Below are 23,231 nucleotides of genomic sequence, written 5' to 3' on the forward strand. Positions count from 1 at the left end.
GGCGCCTTGTATTGTTTGGCTTTGGGAATCTAGCTGAGAGTCGCTGGTCTAGCGTGGGCCTTGGTCGGTGCTTTGTTCGTGTTGGGCTAGGGGACTCAAGAGCGTGGGCAGAGGAGGGAAAGGGTGAGGAAGAAGCTTTGCTACCAGACAAGAGGCTGCCAGTCCTCGTGGGACTGGGCTGAGAACAACAAGGTGCAATAAGAGGAATCAGAGTAGAAAGAAAACACATTTCTTCTCCCGGGACTACGCCAAATTCTGCTCCGTCCCCACTTGCAAGGCTGGCCGGCACGCCTAGGAGCCCCTGCTCAGCTGCTGTCTCGGTGACTGCCTGCGAGGCCACGGTCCCCCGCCTGGCTGACGCCGCTCTCCCTGCCTACAGCCTGTGCTTTTCGGTGGGTCTGTGGGATACAATTCCCCTTCTTTGCACCTGGTGATTCTCCCTAGTGGATCAACAGCCCAGAAAGCCGCCCCGAACGCTACAGGTAAGCCAGGCCACATGGGAAGAGCCAATGTTCACGTGAACTGAGACGATGGCATGTTGTCGGGGGGTGGGGCCGATCTTAATGTGATGAGGCAGCTTTAAGGCAACGCCCCTGCGCCCCACCCCGGGGCAGGTGCAGGGCGGAGAGGGCAGGCTCGGCTCAGCAGCTGCGTCACACAGTTGGGCGGGCTCGGAATGGTTTTTCCACCATGTGATCAGTTCTAGCATGCTGACACAGTTTCCAGTGGCATGCAGAAGGATCAGCTGCTCTGGTAGCTTACCCTCATCCCTTCAAATCGTGACAAGGCTCTTAAAGGCCTCAAAGCTCTTAGGGTCCTAAGGGACTTTATGGCACCTAGTTCCGAGTAGCCCAGGGCATTAGCTATAAGGCTGACTAAAGAGACCTACACGGAAACAGAAGAAGAAAAAAAAAAAAAAAAACAAACAAACAACAACAACAGAAAAAGGAAAGAACAAGAGAAACAGAGGTTCCAGAGTGTTAGCATAAAGCCCCTAGCACTGACGATACAGATCGGCCCACCCACCCCATCCCACCCCAGGTAAAGGAGGTGGGTGTGACACCAGCTGCCTACTTCAACTTGACTCAAAACGACCTGGAAGGCAAGGTGGTTGAGAGAGGCCGAAGAGAAAACACGAAGGGAGGAGGCAATCGCGAGGAGGAGGCGGTAGAACACACGGGGAGGAGGCCGAGGGGGGAGGGAGAGAATGAGGAAGTTCCACTGGAAGGAGAGGAGCCTGAGAGATGACAAGAGCCTTACCCTCGCCCTTTACAGTCTGCGGGGTCCCAGGAGTTCCCATTAAATTAAGCCAGACAAATTTAATGGCACCTATGGAAAAGAATACAGGTAAATACGCGTGCTCCACGCCAGCGGCCCCTCCTCAGCTCACTCACACAACTTGGCCTGCTGACGGACAAGAGCAAGTGCTCGCTCACTTGCTCTCACGTCTAGCTGACAAGACATTCTGGATGAGCCACTGCAGCTCTCAGGAGCAGCGGCACCGAGTTTCTGGCTCTCTGCGAGCTCACTCAAGTCGTTTCCTTGGAACCCTAAAAATCCTCCATCCATCTTGGGAGCAAAGAACATGGGTGCGTCTGGACAACTGAACGGCAGACATTTTCTGACAGTTCCCGCTCCTTCCCCACAGAACTGACCTCGGCTCTGTCGGTTCCTGGATAACTCTACATAACTCGTGTTGTTGGAATCACGGCCAGCAGTAGGGAAGGTATGTGGGTTAAGCCACCACTTGCGATGTCCGGGTCCCATAGAGTCCTGGCTACGCTGCTTCCCAATGTGGGCATACTGGGAGGACCTGGCTATCTGTCGCCTGTGGAGGAGACCCAGGCAAGTTCTGAACTCCTGGCTTCAGCCTGGCTCAGCCCCGGCTGCCGTGGGCTTTTTCTGCCTTTCAAGTAAACGTTAAGACAAAACAGCTGGAAGAATTCCTGAGGGAGTTTCTTCCTTCCCCCCACCCCACTATTTTATAGATGAGGAGGAAATTCATATTAATAAAATCTGCCTGTTCTAGAGCCAAGATGAAAGTCCCACATTACCAGCCCCTGAAGGGACACAGTTTGGGTGATCATGTGCAGTTGGCTGTGCTGATATCCATGCAGAGACGTCTGAGGACTCCTGGGCTCATGGTCAAGGGCTTCCCAGCTCTTGCCAAGACCAACTTACCTTGTACTACCAGGGCTGACAGAGCAGTGGCCCGTGACCCTGGCACACTAACCTGCACCTGACCCTAGGCAGACATGGAGTTCTGCAGGGGCGCCTAGCCCGGAAGACACCTGCACCTTTGGCTGACCAAGTCCTACACTGTCTGGCTCTGGGGATCCCAGAGCAGTCTCCTTCCCATATTGTAGCACAAATACCCTGGAGGGAATCTCATGCATGGGGCTCATCTTTCCTCCCCTGGGAAGTAGGGTTGTAGATCTACCCTGCTGAACTGGCTGCCATCTGGAGGCAAAATGAAAGGAATATTTCAGATGCCTTTTGTCTCTCAGGGCTTTAATTCTTTGATTCTGTAGCTTTGACACCTTTTATCTTTTCTAAAATGAAGATATTTATTATCAGGTGGCAAGGCTGGCAAGGGGCAGAAGAAGTGGCAAGTCAGCCACTCGTTGAGAGTTAGGGATGAGCAGGCTTTAAGGTTAAGCTGTGTGAACCTTGACCCAAGCTTGAACTAATAATGCCCCTGACGAGCAGAATCCAAAGCAAATCTGGAACCAGTCCCAGCCCCGTTAGGCTGCCAACGTCCTCCGAAGATGGTCTGAGTTCATTCTACACGCCAAACAAGGGCCTCCGCAGCTCTCCCTGCATCAGCACCGACCACCACTCCCGTGCAGCCCAGTGTGACAGCTAAACATTGATACGGATGTCCGGTGCAACCAACTCTTAGCCCCAGGCAACCGGAAGCTGCTGAATTCTTATGGAGGCTTTTGCAGGTACATCTGAGCCTGAGCTACCCTCTTCAGCAGCTCCTCGTGGCAGCTCCATCCTTGGAAATGAATGAGGGAAAGACCCCCCCCCCCCACCAACTCAGCTAGGTCCCACCACCAGACTGGACTATCTGTCTGACACCAAACACGGAGAAGCGGGGAGGAGGCACGGACTGGCTGGTTCTCCATGTGGCTCCCAGGGACCCTGCCCGCTCCGCCCACCAGGCTGGCCAGGATGGCCCAAGGCACATCAGTGAGGGTCTTATCTGGGGCACATTTTAGCAGGTGAGGGCTCTCTTGTCATCCTCTGGGTCTCCATGTTAAACTCTTCTGGAGATGAACAGAACATTACTCAAAGGAAACCTGAAGCCAAGAGGCGAACCTTAACACAGTGACATGTCAGCGAGTCTACCGGGCTACAGGCACAAAAAGGGAGGCAGAGACACTGGGTGGCTTTTTCAGAATGACGGGACATTTTTCCAACAGAGAACGCTATTGGGGTGTTGGAATTCAGGACGGGGTGTGTAGTCCCACGAAGCTCCCTTTCCTGGAACAAAGCCCTGTGTGTGATGGCTACCACATCCCCGGGGGAAGGAAGCAGACTGGTGGCTCAGCACACGCTCTCCAGAGTGCGGACCTAAGCAAAAAGAAAAGTGCTGTTCTCCACCCAAGCTTTCGGCGTGTGAAGTGAAAGAAGCCACGTCTGGACGGTGCCTGGGTTACCCAGCCCCCCTAGGACTTTTGGTGGCTTGAAAGAGCAACAAGGACGAACGACAATCCGTTAGGGAAGCAAGCGGGAGATGGAGGACAGACAGAGACACCACGTCACCTGGGGATGAGACGAGGGGCGGAGGCTCTGAGATGGCATTGCGCTAGCATCTAGATGTGCAGCAGCCGCATGTGCCTGAGATGGACAGCTAAAGCTCCCGTGGTTCAGACAAGCCGGGTGCTGGTCCGAGCCTTATTCTCCATCCATACTGCACAAGGGGTGACTCTGGTGAAGTCAACATGACAGAGTGGGGGTGTCCCCACTGAGCTTGCTGGGCTTTGAGTCTCATCTTTGTTCTCTGTATCCTCCTGCACTCCCCACGATGCCTAACAGGAGGCGCTGTGGATACACAGTTGGTGGAAGTGGCCGGAAGGGCCATGTGGTTTCAAGAACACTGCACTACCCCAGGCCTAAAGCAGGCCCAAGTTGCCTGGGAGCTTTTGTGTGTGCCTCAGGCGCTGGGACCAAGCCTGTCTGTCCCCTCCTCCGCCATGACTCCTGGTGATTTCAGGGCCAAGTCTAATGCACTGCATTTCATTTGGCTCAGAGGGTCCTCAGGAGCCAGTGTTACAGCAATGCTGTCTTATGCTCTCGACTCCTTTTCACCAGGTTAAGATGCAACCAAAAGCATTTGCTGGACGAACGGGAATGTGAAAGACTAAGAAAGCTTTTGGCTGCCTGTATGGGTACCAGAGGCAAGTGCGCTCCCTGGCCAATATCCTCAAATCTGGAGGTGGCTCAGATTAGGGGAAGCAGTGGAGGGAAAGCTGGGGTGGAGCTTTGTTCCAAATCACAGCCTCCCTAGGGCAGTCAGGGGTTGCTGGTGGGAGTGCAAGGGGATTTCAAAAGGTATGCAGAAAATGGAATTAAAAGATAAGCTTATGGAAGCAGCTGGTGTCATCTTGGCTTGGGCTAGGCATGCAAAGGGGAACCTCCACTCCACCAGGCGCTTTTGGCTGATGGGGTTGGGGGCGGTGCACAGCCCGGCCTGACTGCTTAAAAGCAGCTGGCACCATCTTGGCTCGGGCTAAGCAAGTGAACAAGATAAACTTACGGGATTGTTGCCGTGGTTCAACTGGCTAATCTGCCTGTGAGCACCAGCATCCCATATGGGCGCTGGTTCATGGCCTGGTTGCCCCAATTCCCATGTTGGTTCAAAGCCTTGTGACTCCGCACCCACATGGGAGACCTGGAAGAAGCCCGGTTTCTGGCTTCAGATTGGCTCAGCTCTGGAGAGTGAAACAACAGAGGGAAGATTTTTCCCTCTCTGTCTCTCCTCTTCTCTGTAAATCTTTCCTCCCAATAAAAATGAACAAATCTTAAAAATAAAAAGTCATCAGGGCCCGGCGGCGTGGCCTAGCGGCTAAAGTCCTCACCTTGAATGCGCCGGGATCCCATATGGGCAGCGGTTCTAATCCTGACAGCTCCACTTCCCATCCAGCTCCCTGCTTGTGGCCTAGGAAAGCAGTTGAGGGCAGCCCAAAGCTTTGGGACCCTGCACCCGTGTGGGAGACCTGGAAGAACTCCTGGCTTCGGGCTTTGGATTGACACAGCGCCGGCCATTGCAGTCACTTGGGGAGTGAATCATTGGACGGAAGATCTTCCTCTCTGTCTCTCTTCCTCTCTGTATATCTGACTTTGCAATAAAAAATAAATCTTAAAAAAATGATCAAACTTATTTTGGTATGGGAATTTTTGAAATCCATGCAGTTCTTTTCATAATGTGCACTTTTCTGAACCTTGCAAAAATTAAAAATAACTGATAGAGAAGGAGGGAGAAAGAGAGAGACAGAGAAGGCGAGGGAGAGTGAGAGATGGAGAGAGATTGATCTTCCACCTGCAAGTTCATTCCCCAAACTGCAGCTAGGGCTGGCCAAGACTGAAGCTGGGAGTGAGGAACTGGACCCAGATCTCCTGTGGGGGCAGCAGGGACCCACTGCCAGCACCACTGCCTCCCAGGGTCTGTGCTAACAGGGTGCTGGAATCCAGGTTTGGAGTCAGGAGTTTATCCCAGGCCTTTGACCCAGTGTTTTAACTACTCAGCTAGAAGCTCACTCCTCCATGAATGTTGGAAACCCCTCCACACCTGCCTGATTGTGGAAGGTGTAGGAGATGAGAGGCATCCACAGGCATCTATCTGACCCTAGGTGGTCCAGAAGATGACCAGGAAGAGAGGACTATGATGCCTCGCCTACCCCTAGACAGAGGACTGGTACAGCCGCACTTCAGTTCTCCGGACCTCAGCTTTAGACCCTGGAGACTCAGGGTGGTGGCAGTCTTTCCATCTGTCCATCTGTCTGTGGGGACTAAAGGGTTGTCAGCTTCAAGGTGCAGTCAACAGTTATGGAAGGGAGCACTGGTCTGGTTCACCTCAAGAGCATGGGGTGACATCTTTGGGAGAGCGAGGAAGTCACCCATCATGGATGATGTGTTGGGAAGGGAATCATTTAGGGTGCCAGGCTCCTGTCACCTGAGCCAGACTGTCCTGCAGTTCTGTCCCAGCGTCCTCAAGTACCCTCCAGGTACTTGCCGCACGGATCATGGGAGCTGTGTTCCCAAAGGCACCATCCCAGCCCCCGCGTGCTCTGCTTTCTCAGCCCTCCTTGGGGGCAGGAGTTCTCTGCCAGGTCCTGCTCCCACGGGCCCATCACTTTTTCCTTATACATCAATTTCACTGGGAGAAAAAGAGCATTGGTTAGTGCACTGAAGAAGAGCGTTAGAAAAGCTGATGAGGCACAAGAGCCGCTGGGGTGAGAAGCAGCTGCGGAAGCCAACCTGCAAGGGAACCACGGGGGTCAGTGAGGGTCAGCATGCTGCCGGGGGCAGGGCCTGGCACCTGGAGGAGAAAGGGCAATGGATTCGGCCTGGTGGTCACTGCGGAAACGGTGACTTGTAGGGAGGGTAGTGGGGGAAGTGTCTGCTGTGGACGTCCGTTCTGATAAGTCACCATATCAGCTGAGTCTGTTACAAGCCTTGTTGGGTTAGATGGGAAAGTCCCCGGGGACACAGGAGGGTGCCCACGACCACCTCTACCCTGGGGTCCCCACCTCGGGCTCTCACCCGACTCTCCCAGTGGCAGTTTCGAACAAGCCCCTCCCTGCTCCCAGCTGTGGTGATGGGTTTTGAGATCCACAATTCCACTTCTCTCTCCGCAACCCTGAATCTGCAATGCAGCAAACCCGCTAGGGTTAAAAGCGAGTTGGCTGGTCCCTGGGGCAAATGCAGGTGCGCCTCTGAGTTCCCCTTCTCAACAGGAAGACCCCAGTGCTACCAGGATACCCTGAGCTAGCTCTCCACCCTGGGTTCCCTGGGCCCGCTTCTGCCCTCTTGTTTCTGTCTTTGTGCTAGCGAGGGTGGCAAATAGCAAGTGGGACACGTACAGCCACGATGAGGAAGTCCAACCAGCACCAGGCGTTGGTGAAGAATTTGACGAAGCCGTAGGCCGTCCACTTAAGCAGCATCTCCAGGATAAAGATGTAGGTGAAGACCTTGTCGGCGTACTCCAGGATGGTGCGGATGGTCTTTCTCTGCTCAATGTAGATATCCTCGAAAGCCTGCAAGAGAGGTGGCGGCTATCTGTGAGCCGGGGCCCCGAGGCCCACCTGCCCTCTATGGCCTCCCTCACCACCAGCGCTCTCCACGGAGTTCTCATTTGTGTGCTACATGGTTCAGCCACTTAACAGAATTCAGCAACTTCCAAGATGTTGGGGGTGTACATTCACTTCCACAGTCGATTTTAGAATGTTTCACCCCAAAGAACTCTCTGTCCGCCCCTCTCTCTCCCAGGTCCTAGGCAACCCTAATCTGCCTCCTTCCTCTATGGCTTTGCCTGTTCTGACATCTCATAGAAAGGGACCCACATCCAAGGTGATCCACTGAGAGGGCTTCCAGGCAGCCTGCATTCCAGGCTCACCAGCGTGTCTCCCTGTGCCAGTCCCTCATGGCCTGGTGGCTGAGGAGATGTTCTAAAGCATGGCTCGCTGCACAACACTGTGTCATTCAAGGCAGGGAGAGACATCTGAGCATGTCTTTGTGTGGCTGTATGTTTCTGCTTTGCTGGGGTCCAGACCCAGGAATAGAACTGCTAGATCAGCTCCCCGTTAACGCACCTGGGAAAGCAGCGGAGGATGGCTCCAGTCTGTAGAACCCTGCTGCTCACAGACGAGACCTGGAAGAAGGCCCTGTCTCTTGGCTTTGAAGCAGCCTAGCTCAGACTATTGTGGCCATTTGGAGACTGAACCACTGGATGGAAGAACTCTATTTCTCTCCTTCTCTCTGTAACTCTGAATTTCAAGTAAAATAAATAGTTTTTTTTAAATTTATTTTTATTGGAAAAGCAGATTTACAGAGAGAAGGACAGAGAAAAAGATCTTCTGTCTGCTGGTCCATTCCCCAAGAGGCTACAATGGCTGGAGCTGAGCTGACCTGACCTGAAGCCAGGAACCAGGAGCTTCTTCCAGGTCTCCCAGATGGACGCGAGGGTCCAAGGCTTTGGGCTGTCCATATCCTTGATTGCTTTCCCAGGCCACAAGCAGGGAGCTGGAAGGGAAGTGGAGCATATAGGACATGAACTAGTACCCATAAGGGATCCTGGTATATGCAAGGTGAGGATTTAGCTACTGAGCCAAAGTGTTGGGCCCAAAATAAATAAATCTTACAACAAAATAAAAACTTCTAGATCATATGGTGACTCTGCGCTGCATGTTTTGGAGGAAATGACTCAAGTGGGTTCCCAAACGGCTGTACCATTTCACATTCCCACCAGCAGTATATGAGAGTTCCATCTGCTGCACATTCCCACCAGCACAGCATGAGATGTGCCCCGTCCTTCCTCCTGTCAGCCCCACAGGCCCCCATAGGGTGGCAGGGGGGATAAGGGGGTGGGAGAGGCTTCAGTGAGGGACTGGTGGACGGTAATTTCCAGATACAAGAGGCAGGTGTGCCCACAGGTGTTCAGCAGTGGTGCCTAGAGGAAGGAATTTCCAAAGCCAGAGAGAAGCAGGGAGGTGGACCAGGTGCCCTGGGAAGCTCTGGGAAGCACCTGCCCTCGGCACTTCTAGAAGGAAGGGTAGACTTCACTGTCTGTAACTTCATCTTCTCCGACAGGAGTGGATGGCTGTCAGGTGCTCCAGCAGCCTGTGGGAGGTGTGGACTGAGGTCGTGGGTTCCATAGTTCTTAGGGTCTAGGTACAGATAACCCACACTTCTGCTCAATCAAAAAAAGCAACTGTTTTGGGAGAATGACATTGTGACATCATGGGTTAAGTTGCTGTCTGTGATGCTGGCATCCCATATGGACATGGGTTCAAGTCCCAGCTTCTCCATTTCCAATCTAGCTCCCTGTTAACGCACTTGGGAAAGCAGCAGAGGATGGTCCAAGTCCTCCCGTATGGCCGACCCAGGGAAGCTTTCAGCTCCTGGCTTCAACTTGGCCTCGTCCTGGCTGCTGTTGTGGCCATTTAGGGAGTGAACTAGCACATGGATAACTCTCTTTTTCTCTAACTCTGCCTCAACTAAATAAATACATCTTTAAAAACAAAACAAAGCAACAACTTCTATGTCAGGCATCCGTTAACTCCATTTGTTGAAAATCCATTCTATAAACCAAGGGTTATGAGGCACCCAAGACTCATTTGTGGGGCTTGAGTCCCTCTCCCCTGAAGTTGTCATGATCACAGGCAGCTTAGCTGTGCCTTCACTTCGCTGTTCTTCAATCTCATGCCTATGGCTGCAAAGGCTCCTTGCCTACTATTCTTTTTATTTATTTATTTGAAAAACAGAGAGAGAGAGAGAGAGAGAGAGAGAGAGAGAACGTGTTTCATGCATTGGTTCATTCCCCAAATGGCCACAACAACTGGGCTGGGACTCTGCTGCTGGTCTGCTACGTGGGTATGGCAGCCCTTAACTGCTGCCTTCCTAGATGCACTATCAGGAAGTTGGACTGAATGCAGAACAGCCAGGACTTGAATCAGTACTCTGATACGGAACACCGACATCCTAAGTGGCGACTAACTTGCTCAACTGCAGTCCCAGCCCCTGAGCGCTCTGCCTTGACCAATGACATCTGGTGAAGGTGAGCAGTGAAGTATGCTGGGAAGGAGCCTCACTGCTGCTGCGTCCCTCCCGTGGGGGAGGACTGGGTGGTAGCAGTGACGGATCAGGAGCCCGGCACTAGGGAACCGTTAGGGGTCAGGAGCCTCCGGTTGCCACTCACCTGGCCCTGCTGCCCCTCCCCTCAAGGGTACCTGCGCTCAGGAGTACAACAGTGTAGGAGCTGGCTGCCTTGGTTCAGGACGACACCCTGCTACCTCCCACTTGGGCCTGGACGGACTGTCCTTCCATATGACACCCTGCTGCCTCCTCCCTGGGCCTGGATGAACTGTTCTTCCGTATGACACCCAGCTGCCTTTCACTGTCCTACTGACAGGAAACAACAGGCACCAAAACCTCTCCCCTGCTATGGTCGGGGACTTGAACATGGCATGGAGGAGCTGGGGATTCTCTCTCATTGTTATTGCTTTTCACTTCCGGATTAAGTTTTGATTCCACACATGTCTTAACATGTCAAGATTCTGTATCCACCAGGTTTCCCGTAAAGAAAGGAAGGAAGGATGGGAGGGAAGGAGGAAGGGAGGAGAAGGCACAATGTCTCCAGTCCCTGCCGTCCTCAAAATGACTCGACCAGCAGACAATCTCTTCTCCCCAGACACTGTACAGGTGGCCTCAGTTATGCAGCTAAACAGTCCAACCTGGGATGGGTGCCATCTGTGGGCTCAGGGCACTGGAAACCCCTCACCAGTTAATGGTGGCCACATGGAACAACATGAGTGTTAAGCAGGTGTGCCTGAGGACTCAGGTGTCAATATCTTTTATGCCCCCGGCTTCTCCCGATACAGCACGGTGGGAGTTGACCGTGGATACAGGTCAGCTGCTGCCTCGTACCTTGGACAACTGTGGATTGGGGGTTTTGGGTGGGAGGGGGCTGTTCATGTGAAAATGAGGACATGGTGGGGGGGTGTGTTTGTCCTGAAGAAGGTGTTGGGGGAAGTGGGTCTCAGGCTTGCGCTGTGTCAGCGGGTGAGTGTGGAGTTAAATCCCACAGTTTGAAACGCCAGCATGAAGGAGCACAAAGGACCGTGGCCAGTCTTGGATTTGCAGGGAAACTGGAAGTGGCACCTGGGCCAACCGGCCCCCAGCCAAGCCCTCTCTGCGGGTTCACCCCTGGACCTCACCAAGGCACCGCTGCTAAGCAGGATCATGAAGATGATGAAGGTCTCAAACCAGTTGTGTTCTACGATGAGGAAGCAAGTCTTCCGCAAGATCCACCAGGACTTGCCTAGTCCTTCCTCGATGTTCACCTGGCAGCACTTGAACCGCTGGACGCACCCTAGCATCAGAGGGAGGGAGGTGGGTCAGAGCGTGGGTGGGGACTGTTCCCAGGTCTGCCTTGCCGGCCCTGCCCATGGGAGCTGAGTCAGAGAGGGCGAGTGTGGCAGGGCAGGGAAGTCAGGAGGAAGTCAGCAGAAGGCTTGGGGCTGAAATCCAGAGGACACTGACAGTCTGAGAAGGAAACTTCCTTGGTGAAGATGGAATAGGGGGCAGAGCTGCGTCAGGGAGCTGCAGCAGTCCTGAGCCTGGTACCCGGAGCCATCACAGGTCAGGAGCCCAGCATCCAGGAGTTGTCGGGGGGGTCAGGAACCCAACACCCAGGAGCCATTGGGGGCCATCAGGGGTCAGCAGCCCAGCATCCTCTAGCTGCTGGGGTTCAGGAGCCCAGCCCAGCGTACCTTCAGTAAAGCAGGCGTCTGGGTCCAAGTACTCCTCGGGCTGCTCCACGGGTACCTCCTCCACCTCGGGCTTGATGTCGATGGTGCTGCCCTCTGAGGAGCTGGTGTCATCCAGTTTCTAGCCACAAGGGAGAAGAAGGTGAAGCAGGGCTGCAGTCGCCCACCCCACCCGCAGGCCATGACATTCCCTGATCTGCTTTGGTCTTGTAATTTTTACTTATGTGAAAGACATGGTAATGGAGAGGGGGCAGGGGAAGGGGTGAGAGCCAGATCAGATCAGGGGAGCCAGAGCCAGGGGAGGGAGAGCCAGATCAAAGTTAGGAGCCAACAGCTTCATCCGGGTTTCCTACATGGGTGGCAGAGGCCCAAACACATGAGGCATGTTCTGCTGCTTTCCCAGGTGTACTAGCAGGGAGCTGGATCGGAAGTAGAGCAGCTAGAACTTGAACCAATGTTCAGGTATGGGAATGCCGGTGGCAGCATTACTCGTGTTCCTCACTATTTATTACAACTCATCATGGGCCAAGGCACAATGGGCGAACCATAACCATGGGCCCTTAGGACTGCAGACATGAGGGACTATCACATCCAAACCCCAGTGGGAGAAGACAGAGACTCTGGGTCCATCTCAAGGCTACCGCCCAGGGAAGCATTCCAGCCTGGGTGCAGAGGAACCAGAGCGAGGGTGCTGGGTTCAGGCACATCTCAGGCACCCAGGCCATCAAGGTGGGTATTTGGGCACTGGGGGAAAGGCAGCGTTTCTCAAAGTGGAAGTGGCCATTCCAGACTCCCTCCTCCCAGCCCATGGCTGGTGCAGCCCAGCCTCTACCATGTAGGCTGGGCCCTTACATCTTTGCTGCCTTCCGGGTCCGACTCGCTGCTGACGTCCTCGGTGTTGAGGTTCTCGAAGTCGGACTCGCCCACAGCGATGGGCACGCGCACCGTGAGGTTGGGGTTGTTGATGAAGGACATGTGGTCCTCGTCGATGATGTACTTCTCCACGCTGCTGCCAATGCCGCTGGTGGTGCCGTTGCCGTTCTTCTGGAAGTCGCCGTTGCGGTGGATGTCGGCTCCGGTGTGGTTGGCGATGCAGTTGGCCTTCTTCTCGTAGAGCTCATCCAGGGGCTTGACTTCGTCTGCCTCCCGCTGCTTGAAGTGCGCCTGCATGAAGGCTCGCACCTTGACTTTGATCCAGGCCACGCCCTTCTTGATGCGGATCACGGAGATCTGCAGGTTGTTCATCTCCCCGTCATCGTCCGTGGCGGCCAGGTTGTCAGCGCTGAAGGAGCTCAGCAGCAAGGCCAGGAAGAGGTTCAGCACCTACACCCACAGGCGGGGTTGGGGGGAAAGAACAGCATAAGCGCAGGTGAGCTGCTAACTTAGGGGAGACAGGTGGCAGCCACCAGACTTCCTGGTGGGAAAAGGATGCAAGATGAGTACCTGCTGTGTTTGCCTGGCCCACAACACAGCTTAAATATTTGCATCCACAGTCAGGGTAGAGGCCAGGGATTCGGATAAGTAAATCATCAACCCCTGGGCTGTCAAGGGTTGTCAAGGTCGAGAAAACCTGGTTTAGGCAGAGGGGCCTTTTATTTTTATTTATTTTTTTGTAGTGCAAAGAACAAACTTGGATTTCTAGGTTCAAACACAAGAGTTGATATTTACCAATTATGTAATCTTGGGGGAGATCTCTGATGAGGTTTTTTGTTTGTTTTTTAAAGATTTATTTACTTTTGTTTGAAAAGTAGACTTACAGAGAGGGAGGGAGAGACAGAGATTTGCTGTCTGCTGGTTCACTTCCCAAATGGCTACAAAGGCTGGGGCTGGGCTGATCCAAAGACCACGAAGCTTAAAGCTTCTTCCAGATCTCCCATATGGGTGCGTGGAGCAAAGGACGTGGGCCCTCCTTTGCTGCTTTCCCAGGCACATTAGTAGCGAGCTGGATTGGAAGTGGAGAAGCCTGGACTCCAAGCAGTGCCCATATGGGACGCCAGTACTGCAGGTGGAGACTTAAATGAGGCCACTGTGCCGGTCCTGACTTGTTCTGACAGTGAGAAAGGGTTGGTAGGAGGGGCCATGACTCAGTCTGTGCTCTGTAAATTCCAGTCTCCTTCATTTGTAGCTTACAGTTTCCTGGGCCAGGCAAGAAAACATATCTATGGATCTGGAAAGCAAGAGCTGGACCTGGCGGATGATACTTCAGGGCCAAGGGAGGGATGTGCAGGGCAGAGAGCCAAAAATATCTACAAATGTGTACTAACCACCAAGTTGCCAATCACCATGACCATCATAAAGACAATGAGGCACATGGCCTGGCCGGCCACCTCCATGCAGTCCCACATGGTCTCAATCCACTCCCCGCACAGTACTCGAAAGACAATGAGGAAGGAATGGAAGAAGTCGTGCATGTGCCAGCGAGGGAGTTCACAGTCCTGGTTGATCTTGCAGACACATTCTTTGTAGCTCTTCCCAAAGAGCTGCATCCCGACCACGGCGAAGATGAAGACAATGATGGCCAGCACCAGGGTCAGGTTGCCCAGGGCACCCACTGAGTTTCCAATAATCTTGATCAACATGTTCAGGGTGGGCCAGGACTTGGCCAACTTGAAGACTCGGAGCTAAGGGGAGGTGAGGGAGGAAACAAAACCAAACACAAATGAAAATACTAAATGATATTCAATCCACTTTCTTGGCCTACGGGAAAAGGAAGATATCTGAAATTAGGAAAATCTTGAATTTATTGAATACTGAGGCGGGGGGCAATTCCCACGGTTTCCTGTCTCAGATTCTTGGGGCAGAAAACAAGGCGAAGGTAAGAGAAAAAACAATGAATTTCGTAGTAAGTGAAGCATTGAGGGGAACCCTGCCTCTTGTTTCTTGGATTAGATCTTGAGTCAACATGTTGTCCAAAAACCTATATGTGAACATCCTTTGATTTTGTTTTTTCCTTACTGATTTCTCAAGGGCAGGTGAAAGGGAACATGGCTTGTAAAGGAATGGAAAAAAGTCATCACCTCCTTAACAAAGGCAAGCACTGAAAAATTCTAAATCTCTCCTTTTGTTTGCCAGTAAATAAGCTATGGTTGCTGAGAAACTGTGAGGTGCTCAGGAGAACTTGGAGGACAAACGTAGCCCTAAACAGGGCTCAAATTCCTTGTGACAAAGCACTAAGTTTTGGTACCTGTTGGTCATGACCTTTGTATACTCTGTAACAATGATTACAAGGTCTTGGTTAATAGCCCAAGACTACCAATGCATCCCCATGGCCAGGGTGGCCAATGGAGCAACTGCGACATCAACACCAGATATTATAAGTCAACACATAACTAACATGCAACGGTATACGAATTTTGGTAGAAGGCAACCAAACTGATTTAAACACTTCTCTCCTATTTGAAAACTTGAGTCTTACTTGGAGAGTACAAGATTTACCACGGTCACCCATGTATTTTTTTCCCTGACTCACTTCTAATTGATTAACAGTATTTGTTTGAAGGCTTTAACTCTCAATCCTTCCTCTTGTCATGGAATTAAAAAACATTTTTTTTTAAAAGTCAAGGTGGGCTGGATTCCAGACACCACACAGACAGACAGACAGACAGACACACACACACACACACACACACACACACATCTTAGGCCCAAGTTTCAGAAGCTAGGCAGATGTGGTTTCTGACTCAGCCCAAGTGAGATTTCTGTTTTCTAAGGTGTCCCACAATTCTGACTTTCTTTCTTAGATCTGCTCAATATCCCCGATGTTGAGAGGAGCTGGGTGTTTTCCCAGAAGGCTGTGAGAAACCTCAGCCAGCTTGGATGCCTGGAAGCAGCAGTGGGCCCGGGGTGGTCCTTTTCTCCAGGGACTCCATCAGAATCCCCTAGCCCTCTCTCTGGGGGATAATCTCTCTCCTCAGAGTCATTTCTGGAATTGAAACAGTAACTCCTTTAAATCTATTAGTAATAAGAAAAAAAAAAAGCCCTTCTTGGCTATGCTATTCTAACATTTGACAATATCTGACAATCTGTTTCAGTCTAATTTCAAAAACCATGATTTCATTCTCATTTTCTGGAAGGGGCTTGAAGACAGAAGACGTGGGGAAAGGTGTCTGGGAATAGGCAGAGATGAAGCAATGAGTGAACAAGTGTGAGCAAGGTGTAAGATAAGGTGTGAGCACGTGTGAACAAGGAGTCAGGAAGGCTACTGTTCCCTAAACCAAATCAAACTTCAAAAGCAAGGCCTGTGGGAATCCTTCGCCTTCTAGATACAGCATGCTTCTTCTAGCCATTACTCCCTAAAAATTATCCCAGCTTGCTGATTGACTTTAAACATGAACTTCTATGTTGGGGAGTCAGCAGGAGTGTTTTCAGACTTTCGTAGTTAGGCCAATTCAACAGCCCAGTGGAACTGAGAGGGGAATACAGGGTGAGGGTTTTGAAGAATTCGTCAAGTTGATTTGGACACAGCTCTTTCTAGCAGCTTCAAAAGGGGCAACATTGAAAGAAACTGGAGAAATATAGAATACCAATCGGAAGGATCGTAGCACCGAGAGCCCTTCCACGTCTGCTAGACCCAGCTCCATTAAGCTGAGGGAGACGATGAAGCCGTCAAAAATGTTCCAACCTTCTTGGAAATAATAGTAAGGGTCCATGGCTATCAGCTTCAGGAACATCTCTGCCGTGAAAATTCCAGTGAAAACCTAAAGAGAAAAAGAAGAGAGGAAAAAAAGTCTTTATCAGCATCTCTGAATACAACACATCCAAGAAATTTCAGGAGCTGCAACTAAGAATACATCTGTGTCCTATGAGCAGTCCATGGAAGGCAGGAAAACCTCCTTATTTGTTATCTGCCCCTTGGCATTAAAAAAATATTAGATTTTTATTTACAATGGACATACGCTATGTGTACCTATTATGGGTACAGTATTAGAATTCGATAGAAGTATGCGAGGTGTAAGATCAGGGTAAGTAGTGTCTCTACTTTCTCAAATAGGATGGGTCCTATGTGCTGGGAACTTATTTGACTCTTGAATGAAGTCCCCAGCTCCAGGGTTGGCACCTTTATTGATAGAACCGCCCAATTCATACTGTTCAGAAAAACATTTAAAAAGGAGGGAGGCTGGTGTTGTGGAAGAGCGTGCAGGTAAAGGTATCAACATCTCATACAGGCGCTGGTTCAAGTTCTGGATGCCTCACTTCTGATCCAGCCCCTTGCTAATGGCTTGGCAAAGCAGTAGCATATGACCCAAATGCTTGGGCCTTTGTCTCCCTTGTTGAAAACGGAGTTCTTGGCTCCTGGCTTGGGCTTAGCCCAGCCCTGGCTACTGTGATCACTTGGGGAATATCTTAGTCTCTCTTCTTTTGCTCCTTTTCTCTCTCTCTGAATTCTGCCTTTTTGTTAAACAAATAAATAAAACCTTAAAAAAAAAACATTCTAAGCAAGGGTAAGGCCATCCAGATGACTTACAGGGTCCACAGTTACTTGTAGAGATATGCTTGGGATTTCTGTGTTTTTAAAAAAGTACTCACTGTATTATAATTAGATCAGAAAAATGCAGCATTATTCTTGACTTGTTATTATGTGTCTTATGAAGCCTAGATACATACTGTGGGGTCTCTTATTTAAAAGCTTAAGAGTAATAGACAACTGTCAAAAATGTGAAAAATACAGAAAATGTTATCCATAACCTCACCCCTCTGCCTACAACTTCTATTTTTGCACATTCTCTGACCTCTTTCAAGCATATATACCCTTGACCAAGTTGTAAAATCACAGAAAGCATGGTATCTCGGGCCTTATTTTCCACATTGTTACACAGTCCTCCTAACTCCCACTTTTACTGCCAATGTAAGATTCTATTGGGTAAAAACAGGTTTTCTTATTGTTGTAGACTCTGGTCATTCCTTTTGATTTTGTCCATGAGAACAAATAAGGTTGTGTTTGATTTGTTGCTTACTGAATGCAAGAATGGCTTCCTATTAAGAAATTTTGTTTAACTGAAAGGCAAAGAAAGAGTACAAGTGAAAAAGATTGTCCATCTACTGGTTTGCTTTCCAAATGACTTAGACTAGCCAGGGCTGGGCCAGGTCAAAGTTGGGAACCCAAAACTCAATCCAGGTCTCCCACATGGATGGTAGGAACCCACGAACTCAAGCCATCATCTGCTATCTCCTGAGATATACGTCAGAAGCCTGAGCTGGGAATCAAATCCAAGCACTTTGTTAAGGGCGGTGGCCATCCCAAGTGGTATCCTAACTGCTGGGCCACATGCCCACATGAAGCAGGACCTTGTGCCGTGTTATCGGTCTCTCACTTTTCTGCCTGACAGGGCACCTAGTGAGTCCCATTGCCTTTTGTCCGCTGCAGGCTTTAGTGAAGTCCCATGCAGTACAAAAATCAGATCCTGTGAATACCAGTTGTGACATGGCTAACATCCTGGTCCTGCCTTAGCCATAGAACATCAGACTTGCCCCCACTACTATTGTGTTTTTGAAGGGAGAACTTTCTGTGCAATAGTTGTAAAACTGTATAAATTGTAAATATTGTTAACTACCTGGTTATCAAGTTTATATGGGAAGGATATTGGAGGAAAACTGACCTTGTAGTTTCAGGGCAGAATGAAAACTGATGAAGAATGTGCAAATGATAGGCGCCGTCTGGAAATGTTTGGAATTAATGTATGGCAATGGCAAAGCCAAACGACTTGATGAGATGACTCTGATGAAGTGTACCAAAATGGGCAAGGAGGTGGTCAAGGTTTTGATGGCCACATATTTTTCTGTGATCACTTATTTTTCTAAACTGAAGAAAATCTAAGTTTTCTAGATTCTGAAATGTAACTAAAATTTTCTAATGAGATACAGTTAAGCAAAATTCAAAGTTCCTAGTGCAAGCTTAGCCTCTGCAGATGGCTCATGACGCTCAAGGGTTCAGGGAAAGTGGGGACAGCTAGTCAAACCATGACACTCCTCTCACACTCAGTGTAAATCCATCATGGGTTGTTCCACATGGAAATGTCAGCTTGCTTAAGGCCTATTAAGCAATCTGGGATCTAGTGGGTTCTAGTGTGAACACAGGATTGCTCTAAAACAAGCCCTAGCTAAGTGGCCATGGCCCATCTTTATAGTGAAGATTACGCAAGGCACAGCTGCATGGCAATACACAGCCCCATGTGCATGCCGGGAGTGGCTGTGATGGAGGTCAGCTACCACATGACTGTGACACGTGTGGTCGCTGCCTTCAGCTGGGCCGTGTGAAGCCGGCAGCTGTGGGGAGGAACAGCGTGGTTAAAGGAGTGCATTTAAGGTTGTCTCACAGCACCACTCTCACCTGCACAGCGACAACACTTTTGGGGAAGCACAAGAAAAATTGGAAGGCGGGGTGTCAGCAGTCACCCGGAAGTGCCGTCCTACAGTCGCCTGAGAACTGGTGCTGTGACACAGATGTTCTTCGTGTGCATGCTTGGTCAGCCGTGGATCCTTAGACCTTTCCAACTATACATGCTTGATAGGCCTGCTTTTCTCCCTATTCTTGGACCAAAACAGCATCATGATGCATTGAGTGTAGCTGCAGGTAAGACGGTCAAACTATCTCTGAGACGCTGAACACAAAAGGGACTTGCAAAAGTGGCATATCACGCTATGTGTCTATTTTTTTTTCTTAGAAAATGGTCTTTCTGAGCCCAACACAATAACTCAACTGGCTAATTCTCCCCCTTCAATCACCAGGACCCCATATGGGTACCAGTTCATGTCCTACATGTTCCACCTCCCATCCAGCTCCCTGCTAATACGCTTGGGAATACAGGAGAATGGTCCAAGTGTTTGGGCTCCTGCACCTATGTGGGAAACCCAGAAAGAGCTCCCAGCTTCGGGCTTCAGATCAGTTCAGCTCTGGCCATTGCAGGCACTTGGGGAGTGAATCAGCAGATGGCAGATCTTTCTCTGTCTCTGCTTCTGTAAATCTGCCTTTCTGATACAAATAAATACATCTATGAAAAAAAAGAAGAATATAGCCTTCCCATACATAATGTTTCTTATATTACATGTATCATGGAAATGTTATTGTGATTTACCAATAAATTAGTGAATACTTCTAAATAATTTGAACTTGAATTTCAAATATGGTATCAGTGGACATACCCCACAAAAACCAAAGCTCTTTAGCTCTTCTAAGAGTATGGGGGTCTTGAGACTAGAAAGTGACGTGAGCCTGTGTGTTTTAGTGGAGTATTCTGAATTCAGAGCTGGGGTATCTTTCTAGTCTGGATGGGTCTTGGGCATAGGCCTATGAACGTGCAACGCGTGTCCTGAGGCTGGGGTACTTGGCTTGGGGTTTGCTCCGGGACTCAGGCAGGGCAGGAAGGGGCAGTGCCCCTCCTTTTGCATGAACTGCATCTGTGGAGGGTGGGCTCATGTGGCAGTGATCACAGGACCTGCTGTAGCCCTTTTTTCCTTCTTACAACAAGGTCATCAGCTTGTGTTCTGTGGTAGAGACCCTTGCCCGGAGTTATGGAAATCCCAACAGAGACAGAAAAAGCAGTGGCCAAGTGCCTGGGCCCCTGCCGCCCACATGGGAGATAGGGTGGGGGGGTGGGGAGTTTCTAGCTCCTGGCTTCGGCCTTGGCCTAGCCCTGGCCTTCGTGGCCTTTTGGGGACTGAACCAGCAGATGGAAGATCTTTCTGTCTCTCCTTCTGTCCTATCATCTCTGCAACTCTCCCTTCTAAATAAACAAATATATCTTAAAAGGCAAAACAAAACCACTGGGTTGACTGGAGTGTGCCCAAGATCCCACTTACTGCTAACGCTCCCTGCAGAAGAGCGCTCTCCTCTCTGCTCATGAACACCCATCTGCATATCTGTGGAAAAGCAGAACTCAACCTTCTACCCAGGTCGTGGGAAAAGCCTCCCGTTTCAACCCAGAGGTAACGTTGTCCTCGGCTGCACCAGGTCACCAAGATCACCTTTTTTCCATTCCCTTTCAAGGGCAGTCGCAGACTTGAAGTGAATCTCTAAATTTTTAGATTCTCCTACTGCATTACAGTAATGCAGGTGCCAAGATGTTTAAGATATTTTGCTGTTTGCATTTACTTGAAAGGCAGAAGTGATGGAAAAAGAGAGAGATCTTCCATCTGCTGGTTCACTCCCCAGACGCCTGCAACAGCCAGGGCTGGGCCAGGCTGCAGCCAGGAGCCTGGCCCTGCATCTGATCTCCCACATGAGTGGTAGTGGAATGAGCACCTGAAATGCCACCTGTTGACTCCCAGGTGCTCTCGTGAGGAGCAGAGCAGCTACGACTTGAACCGGCACTCTGATGGGGGAACATGGCATCCCAAGCAGTGCTGTGACCCAACACTCACCCCAGGCTCTAAGATTCATATTTTTAACTCTTTTTAAAAAGATTTATTTTTATTGGAAAGATTCATAGAGAAAAAGAGACAAAGAGAAAAATGTTCCATCTGCTGGTTCACGCCTCAAGTGGCTGCAATGGAGCTAAGTCGATCTGAAGCCAGGAGCCAGAGGCTTCCTCCTGGTCTCCCACACGGTGCAGGGCCCAAAGACCCCAGGCCATCCTCCACTGCTTTCCCAGGCTACAAGTAGGGAGCCGGAAGGGAAGTGGAGCAGCCAGGATACGAACCGGTGCCTGCATGGGATCCTGGCACATGCAGGGTGATGACTTTAGCCACTAAGCTACTATGCCGGAAGTTTTAATTATTCTAAAAACTCCAGTATACAGGTTTATCCTCCCACCTGCAGAGGATATGGTGATATCCTCATTTGACAGATGTGAAATACTTACGGACAGAACTCTGGCTTATTGACAGGCTGTATCTGATAGGAACTATAGGGTAAATCCTCTGACTTTGCATCCTGCTCTCTGTCCTGCCCAGCCCAGCCTGATGGGGGCGCTGTTAGCCTATCTCGAAGCTCTTGCTACTGTCCAGGAAGCACTTGCGAGGTGAGCCCCCCGAGCCCAGCACACCCATCCCCAGCCCTACTTGGCACCTGCATGCTAAGGACACACCTCACACTCACATGTCCCAAACAGCTCTTGATTCTAAATGCCACATCCCTTCCTTCCTCATTGATCCCCATGAGCCCCTACAGTCACCAAGCCCCCAGATGTGGACAGCGCCCTTGATTTCTGTCATCATCAAAGCCAGTTCTGAGCGTGCAACGCGACACGACACACCCATCTCATCCTGTCCTCTGACTGTATGCTTTCTCATCTCCTCATGTGAGTATTGTCTTGTGGAATAACCGGGTATCAGCAGCTGGCCTGACCTCTTCTCTCTCTCTTACAGTCTTGTGAACACTCATGACTCCAGTCTAGCTGTCATACCACCTGTCTGTGGGTTTTTAACAAAGGGAAAGGTATCATGTAGTTAGCCTGGTCTGAGGGCAGGTCTGCTGCCAGGTGGGCTGACACGTGGGAAGCAAGGACTGATTATGTGAAAAGTGAGGAACTGGAAAGATGTGGAGAAGAAACAAGACTCTGGCGGGGGGAGAACACCGTCACCAACAAGCCTTAGGAAGTCATATTTCTCATTACTTAACTCTTGGCTAATAATATGAAGTGTTTACAGGAGCAAGGTTGATCGACTTGCAATTCAACTCCATGACCAAGGCCCTGTGCCTGCCAGGGCCAGGCAGTCACACAGCATGCCCACCCACAGGCATTGTCTGGATCTAGGCAGCATGTCGGAGCAGCCTGGTTGGGAGACTGCATGTGTCACCTGGGGCTGCATACATGGTGTACAGTATAGGAGGGAGCCTGGAGCAGGTCACGAACCCCCGACACGCAGACTGCAGAACCATGTCAGGTGTGCACCAGGAAACACAACGGGCTGCAAGGCCCAATCAGAAATGGGATCTCTTCTTGTTTTCAGCATTAGAACTAGAAATGATGCTACCATGCTCTGTAAGTGTACTCAGGACGTGGTGTGCAAACTGTGTATAATGAAAGAGGGAACATGTGCAACACTGGGCAGGGGTGGTGCTCAATGGGAGTGCTGACAGCTAGATCTGAAGACACCAATGGGTGGGACTCCTAGGGAAGGACCTACAGGATTCTGCACAATCCATCAAATCTAATCTCCTGCATGACCGTTTGAAATTCCATCAACCAACTCAGGCAGTCATTAAAATCCAATCAGCTAATTCCACAACCCACCCAAACTCAAGGGGTCCCTAACAACTACTTGACTTCAGAACACATGGTGTCATCTGTCTTTCAGAAACTGCGGACTTCTAAAGAATACAACAAGTTAAATATATGACTGAACTGAAGCTAACATTAAAACGAGTTGGCACAGATGAGCTAATGGCAGAAACTGGATGACGGCCCAGAAGTTGGAGTGGAATTTTAGATTTCTCACAAATGGCTCCCATCTGGATGCGGAAGAGGTGACAGTGCAGACACACACTCGGTTACACCTAATGCGTTACCAGAGCTCCCCATTTTGTGGCGGCTCTTCAGTAAGGTGAAAGTGGAGGTGATTTGCTGGAGCAATGCAGGAATCAAGTTAAACAGAATGAGGGAAGAAAGAAAAACCCAGGAGCCCTTAGCTCCGTGACCGATCCAAGTCTTTGTATCATGCCTCTCTCTGTGACCATGGTCGACTCTCTGCCAATAGCTCCTCCTACAGGACGTCTTCGGAGCGCTACAAAGAGAGGAAGCAGCAGCCAAGAGGTTGCAACAGCGAATGGAAGAAGTGGCCGCGGCTGGCCCTGTGTGC

At 50.5% G+C, this 23,231-nt stretch overlaps 1 protein-coding gene across 1 annotated transcript in view; it reads right to left on the reverse strand.

The window, feature by feature from the left end:
- The window catches only part of SCN8A (sodium voltage-gated channel alpha subunit 8), a 192,335-nt gene that overhangs the window by 16,997 nt on the left and 152,107 nt on the right, over positions 1 to 23,231 (reverse strand). Inside the window, exons 15-21 of the mRNA XM_058673528.1 lie at positions 16,019 to 16,192; positions 13,760 to 14,116; positions 12,348 to 12,818; positions 11,499 to 11,616; positions 10,944 to 11,098; positions 7,092 to 7,265; positions 763 to 885 (exon numbers count right to left, since the gene is read on the reverse strand). Of these exons, the coding sequence (XP_058529511.1) occupies positions 763 to 885; positions 7,092 to 7,265; positions 10,944 to 11,098; positions 11,499 to 11,616; positions 12,348 to 12,818; positions 13,760 to 14,116; positions 16,019 to 16,192 (1,572 nt within the window). The remainder of the gene's footprint in view (positions 1 to 762; positions 886 to 7,091; positions 7,266 to 10,943; positions 11,099 to 11,498; positions 11,617 to 12,347; positions 12,819 to 13,759; positions 14,117 to 16,018; positions 16,193 to 23,231) is intronic.

The sequence above is a fragment of the Ochotona princeps genome, chromosome 15 (genome assembly GCF_030435755.1).
Source record: "Ochotona princeps isolate mOchPri1 chromosome 15, mOchPri1.hap1, whole genome shotgun sequence".
Lineage (NCBI taxonomy): Eukaryota > Metazoa > Chordata > Mammalia > Lagomorpha > Ochotonidae > Ochotona > Ochotona princeps.